Below are 6,482 nucleotides of genomic sequence, written 5' to 3' on the forward strand. Positions count from 1 at the left end.
GCACTCCAAGTATGTAACCACTATCATACATTTGGGAAACAAACGAAGATTAGTGATGCTAGTTTTGTCGCTTTTTGAATGAGGTTTTGCAAAAATGTCTGTGCTAAGCAATGTGTTATCCAGCTTCGTCTTGCAGCATTTGGGTTGATGTTGGCTGGTAGTGTTTTGTTCATAGGGTTACGAGTTTGGTAACAAGATCTCACAAATTACTAAAAAATGCTTGAAGTCTTGCCAAAGTGGTCATAGTTTGCACACAGTTTAGGTCTTGTAAAGGTTGTGATTGCTGATAGAATATTGCGCTTCCCGTTTTAAAAAAATTCTGATGAAGAATTTAAAATCAAATCATTTGACTCTTTTATCTTCTTCTCCTTGAAATTTTTTTCATTTTAATTAAGACATCATTGGCTTACTGTGGTTGATTGGTCCAAATACATTATTAGGGCCAAGAGAGCTTGCAGGTGCTGTGGATCTTATTAATCACTTCAAGTTGTTGCCTCATCACGAGTTCTTCTGCAAGAAGCCTCTTCCACTGTCAATTTCAGATACACGCTACCTTCACAATGTTGTAGGAGACAGAGAGATTAGGAAAGGGGAAGGGATGCAGTTGGATCAGCTTATATGTGATACGTCGTCTTTAAAGGAGACAAATTCACGCATCCAACCATTTGAGTTAGATGCTCTTAACGAAGCTTTTCAACTACGTGAAGCAGCTCCAATTGTTCTGCCTCCGGTGAGAAACCTATTGTGTGAAGCTTGAGTTATATAAGTATGTCTGATTCAGCTCTTTAAGTAACCCTTTTATTCCTTTTCTGATCTCTGAAGATGGAGGCGCGGAACTGCATTTTTTTCTCTAACCCTGTGCTTTTCTATAATGCCAGTTTGCCTGTTCCACTAATTCCTGATTTGGTGTTTCATAGTCCGAAAAAGGGATCCCCACTGTAGCTGGAAAGTCTAAAAGTGAGTCGAAAGACAAGGAGAAGAAGCATAAGAAGCACAAGGATAAAGACAAGGAGAAGGACAAAGAGCATAAGAAACACAAACACCGTCATAAAGATCGAAGTAAAGATAAGGATAAAGAGAAAAAGAAAGATAAAACTGGCCATCATGATTCTGGTGCTGACCATTCAACGAAACATCATGAAAAGGTCTGCTACTAGCAAATGTTAATAAAATTATTTACCTTATCAAAAAAGAACTAGCAAATTTAAGAGTTATGCAAATCCGGTGATTCTCCTGGCATGCCATATACTGTGAATATCATGTGGTTGTTTCATATTTAAGAAGTTTATAAGACTGGTTCACAGTAAAGCCACTTAATAATAGGCCCAATGGTGTTGTTACTGAAAATGGCATTACTTAGTAACTGACAGAAATATTTTTAATAGTCCCACTTAGAATCTTGCTATCTGTTTCTCTTGCTTCCATGAACTTCCACTACATCATTTGTGATGTAGCTTATAAGTTGCATTTATAGGATTCAAGTAGAATAGAGTTCAGGATAAAAAGGTTTAATTTTGGGAAATATCTAGCTCTAGAGTTTGTTGAATCAATTGTTGCTTGACTTTCAGTTTTCAGTTACTGCGTCAAAAGATAGCCATTGACTTAGTTTAATAAGGTATATACATCATCATTTCCATGACTAGCCTTTTGCTTTTAACAGTAGCTTCAAGTTCTAGTTTGTTTGATTGCTCTCATCTTTTACTGTGTATGCTATGTACTAAATTTACGAGATGTTTGATTCGGTAATTTTTCTCGTCGTACTGTATGCTATGTACTGTTATAATGAGAGGTTGACATTGTTTTCTTTCTCTATGTAACAATTATGGGTAATTTTTCTTGTTTGATTTGATGTCTTGACCTAGAGGAGCTTAACTATTGAGCTGGCTTGTTGGGATCACTCTTGCTGTAAAAAGTTCATCACAGAGTTGACACTTTTAGGACTTTAGCAAATAGCTATAATGTATTGAATGTGTTTATGCTTTTGTTTGACCTCACTGATTATGATCTTTCTGATGATATCAGAGAAAGAAGCATGATGGCAAGGAGGATCTTAATGATGTTAACAAACACAAGAGAAACAAGGTAAGATAATCTTGCATTCAATATGATCTGTGCAAATGTTAAGTTCGTTTCTGAGCTCATTATATGGGCAGTTTTTTCAGTATATTAAGACCATACCTTCACCTTATACCAATGGTAATATTCTTACATACTGAAATGTTGCAGCACAAGAGCTAAAAGATTGAGGAAATTGGGGCAATAAAGGTTACAGGCTGAAATGTCACATGTGCTGCTATAAGTTACTGTCCTCCTGTGCTGCAGTTAAGAATTTGGATGGATCCTTTTCTTATTGTAAAATATCCAAGGTACAGAAGTTCTTATCCTACTATATCCCACACATTGAATAACTTCATGAGTCTTTCCTTCCATGCCATCTATTATACAAGGTCTAAATCCTATTTGATTCTGGAAAAAAAAGAAAGACTAATTATTGACGTCAAAAGCTGTTTGCAGCCTGTTTTGTAGCCATTAGGTGCCCATGAGGTTCATATATATGACTTTGAAGTATTTCAGTTTGTGAATTTTGAACATTTGCATTTGTTGGATAAAAAGCAGATTCCTAATTATGGGCTTTTAGTTTCGCTTGTGATTTTATCTGTGTCCGACTGTCTGTTGGTAAATATTCTGTTGCTGAATGGAAGGGTTGGTGAGACTATTAAAAAAAAGAAAAAATAGAAGAGTTAGTAGACTTTTTTAATACACGAGTTATTTGGCATTGCATTCTGTTGTTAGCATCTATTTTTGGTGTTTTCAACCAGGAGCACAGTGCACATCATAGTTGCATAATGCTTCTATTTCTCTTTTCCATGCAGAATAGCTTCTGGACCAACTAAAGAATGCCAAGAGGGTGAATGCACCTGTTGAAAGTAGATTTTAGTGTGCTGATAAACAACCTCATTGTATCTATTATACTAAGAGCTTGTTTGGCATTGTTGCTAAAAACTGTTTATTTTCATAAGCACTTTTTTTTTTTTGGTAACTAAAAGATGTTATTTACCAAATGGAAAATGTACAGCTCAAGAAAAGGAACAAAAACAGAACTCTAGCTGGGAAGGACATATTGCTCCTAGCCCAGAAGTACCTAGCATCCCCTGTTCTCTTCTCTAATAATTCTTCCTGAGCTAGCTAGGATGGGTAGTTATCAAACTATGTTATATACGTAGCTATCTTGGGATACATAGTATCTCTATAATATATCTCCCGAATGCTTACTTTTCTCTGCAACATTTTGGAAGATACGATGGTTTTGCTCTTGCCATACATGGTAAATAGTTGTAGCCAATGTCATTTTATATAATACTCCTTCCTTTGCAGTGTTCAATCGCCCAAGCGAGTTCTCCTTGCCAATCAAGACTGCCTAGGCATCTTTCCATCTATTGCACAGTTTCAAGCTCATGGTCAGCTTCTTCAAAGTAGTGCTTAGCCTTGAGAATTTGCTGGATCATCCAGGAAGCATTCTTAGCGCTAGTATTTCATATGCTTTCGTCCTTTATATAATAGGTATTAGTCCAAAGCACCCATAATTTATCTTTTTGGACGGCAGGTATAAATGTTATATATACTCTAGTTTTTGGACGGCAGAGGCAACAATGTCCCAAAACTATGACGGAGGGTATCTGTATACCATTTATGATAGTTTGGGGGGTATGTTTGCCCTTTCTCCCTTTAAACATTGAAAGAGGGAGATAGTAGGCAGGTCTGAGTTTTTAAGGATGTAGGAATATGTATTGTATGAGGAATTCTCGTTGCTAAGGCTGGAGTTTTTTGTTGTTGTATCCTCTAGGCTAAAATGAAACCAAGTTATTCTTTCAGATAGAGTAATTCTTGAAGTTTGTGTGCTTCAAGACTTTATCCAGCTAATAATTGTTAATGTATCATTAGTGATAAACATGTAAAATTTTGGCACTTGTTATTATATTTTGAGTCGACATTAATGAGGTTTTCTATTTAAGTTAAAAAGATGGCAATGGGACAGGTCAAGGACGAGGCATGGCAAAGGCCTAATGGGACAAGGTGGGGCAATACTTAAATGGGGTGGGCAAGGTGGGTCATAGCTAACATTTTTAAAATTTTAACAGGGCCAGTGGCAGAGCCCGAATTTCGTCTAAGGGTATCAAAATATAAAGAAATAAAATCGTGTAGAAGTCAAGAAGTGTCAATGTGTAATATATATACATAACAAAAATATGTTTATTCTAACTACACAATGTAATTTTCCGATAAAGGAGTGTCGATCGACACCACTTGGCTCCACCATTGGGCAGGGCACGACAGGTGTGTGTACATGAGAAGTTCCTTTTAGTGTTTTGAACAGTCTGTAGCTTGCTACCATAGATAAGGTTGATTCCAATGAAATATTTGCAATAAATTTAGGGAAAAGGGTCTGATAAATCCCTCAACTTTATTATTTAGAGTTGATATACCCCTCATTATGAAAGTGACTCATATATGCCCCTATTGCTATACAAATGACTCACATATACCCTTTTTCTCTAACAGAAGTGAAAAAAATTAATTTTAATTATTATTATTTTTAAAAAAATATAATCTCATATGTGTATATTTAATTCTCCTCACACATAATTTTTTTTGATTTTTTCTGTTTCAACGACTATTTAAAGTTATTATTTTGATGGTCAAATTTATTTATATTTCACTAATTTTCTTGTAAACTTTATTATAGATGACCAAATTTTTTTTCAATACAAAAACTAAATAACAATATAGTAAAAAAAAATAGTACTTTTAAATTATAATATAGCCACAAAAAAATTAGTTTTAAAATTTTCTCTTTATACTAACGAACGAGAGAAAAAAATAATATAAGAATAAGAAACTCAAAAAATGATAATCAAAGACGTCAAAAAATAATTTATGTATAAAAAAGATTAAAATATACCTTGAAATTCGCTAAAAGGATCATATATACCACTACATGATTTTTTTTAAAATATAAAAGTCAAAAACATAAATTTAAAACTATTTTTTTCACTTCCGTTAAATTAAGGGTATATGTGAGCTCATTTTATAACGGTAGAGGTATATGTGAGCCGTTTGTATAATTGTAAGGGTATATATGAGCCACTTTCATAACAAAGACATATCAGCTCCAAATAAGAAAGTTGAGGAATATATCAGACCATTTCCCATAAATTTATCACACTTTGTGGAATTAAGTACATTTAAAATTCAAATGAATATTTATCACACCTTGTATAATAACTAAGAAAGGTCAGAGACTCATCATCATGTTTTAAAAGCTAAATAGAACATAAAAAAATAGAAAATATAAATTACTCCCTCTGTCCTTAATTACTTGTTCACTTTTCCATTTATAGTTGTCCCTAATTACTTGTTCATTTTGATAAATCAAGAAAAGACAATTTTTTTTACCTATTATACCCTCAATTAAATGACTAATTACTTTGAAAAATGCAAAATTTTCCATCCACTTCATAATTAATAGGGGTAAAATGGTAAACTCACTATGTCATTAATTGATTTCTTAATAGGTGTGCTAATTCAAAAGTGGATAAGTAATTAGGAACGAAGGGAGTAATACTTAAATAAGGGGCGAGTTAATTTTAACGCGTCAAAACTTTACTTCGCTCTAATCCGCATCGCCATCCTTATATGTAAGACATTTTCAAACAAATACATGAACATAACTCTTTTGCAACCATATTGTATATCAATCATCTTTGACTTGGTTAATATTATAATTGGGAACATCTTTTGCAATTATTGTGTGGGGAAAATTAATTATCAAAAGGAAAAGTAACTGGGAAACATGTTTTGCATTATTATGTGGGAGCACATTAGCAAAAGGAAAAAGAGAAAATGATAATTGATGAGATAAGCATATGTAGTCATGGAAATACATCATCAAATAATCCACATGATTTTATTTTTCACATCATTTCTATGAGCAAAAAAATACAATAGGTGAACATTGAAAATAATAGAAAGTAATTATCAACTTAGGCCATTAGGCAATGCCTTAAAGGCCATCATGATTTCAAACTCAAACTCACAAATCGAAATTGTGACAATAAATTGATATTGATTATGCAAAATCTTGCATAACTCACTCACTTGTACCAAATCTTGGTACATATAAGACAACACTAGCTTGAAGAACATATAGTTATTGAATACACACTAAAGCTTTAAGACACATTAACCAATTTAGCAATAAACTCATTAATGTTTCTATCTGAACTTCCACCTTCATCCATTGCCTTTTTTGTCACTTCTCTCCATTTGGTTGCATTCTTTCTAATCTCTTTGCCTCTTTCTCCTTCCATAACTTCTTTTATGCAATGTTCCACAACTTCTTGTTTAACAACACCCTTTTCATTAGCTTGTGCCTTTATTCCCATCTCCCAAATATCCATCACATACTTAGCATTTGTACATTG

General features: G+C 33.6%; 1 protein-coding gene across 1 annotated transcript; it reads left to right on the forward strand.

Moving 5' to 3' along the window:
• The first annotated feature begins 78 nt into the window (after positions 1–78).
• Positions 79–2,940, forward strand: LOC125873968 (mediator of RNA polymerase II transcription subunit 19a-like). Its single transcript, XM_049554782.1, has 6 exons — positions 79–157; positions 396–730; positions 918–1,145; positions 2,023–2,082; positions 2,323–2,366; positions 2,874–2,940. Exons 1-6 carry the CDS (start codon positions 79–81, stop codon positions 2,923–2,925), a joined length of 798 nt encoding a protein of 265 aa, XP_049410739.1. The 3' UTR covers positions 2,926–2,940.
• The last annotated feature ends 3,542 nt before the right edge of the window (positions 2,941–6,482 follow it).

This window comes from Solanum stenotomum, chromosome 8 (assembly GCF_019186545.1).
Source record: "Solanum stenotomum isolate F172 chromosome 8, ASM1918654v1, whole genome shotgun sequence".
Taxonomy (NCBI): domain Eukaryota; kingdom Viridiplantae; phylum Streptophyta; class Magnoliopsida; order Solanales; family Solanaceae; genus Solanum; species Solanum stenotomum.

Coding starts and splice junctions, on each gene's coding strand:
- LOC125873968 (XM_049554782.1), top strand. CDS start 79: ATGAGGTTTTGCAAAAATGTCTGTGCTAAGCAATGTGTTATCCAGCTT. Junction 158..395: donor ATTTGGGTTGATGTTGGCTG/GTAGTGTTTTGT, acceptor ATTTTAATTAAG/ACATCATTGGCTTACTGTGG. Junction 2,367..2,873: donor CTTATTGTAAAATATCCAAG/GTACAGAAGTTC, acceptor TTTTCCATGCAG/AATAGCTTCTGGACCAACTA.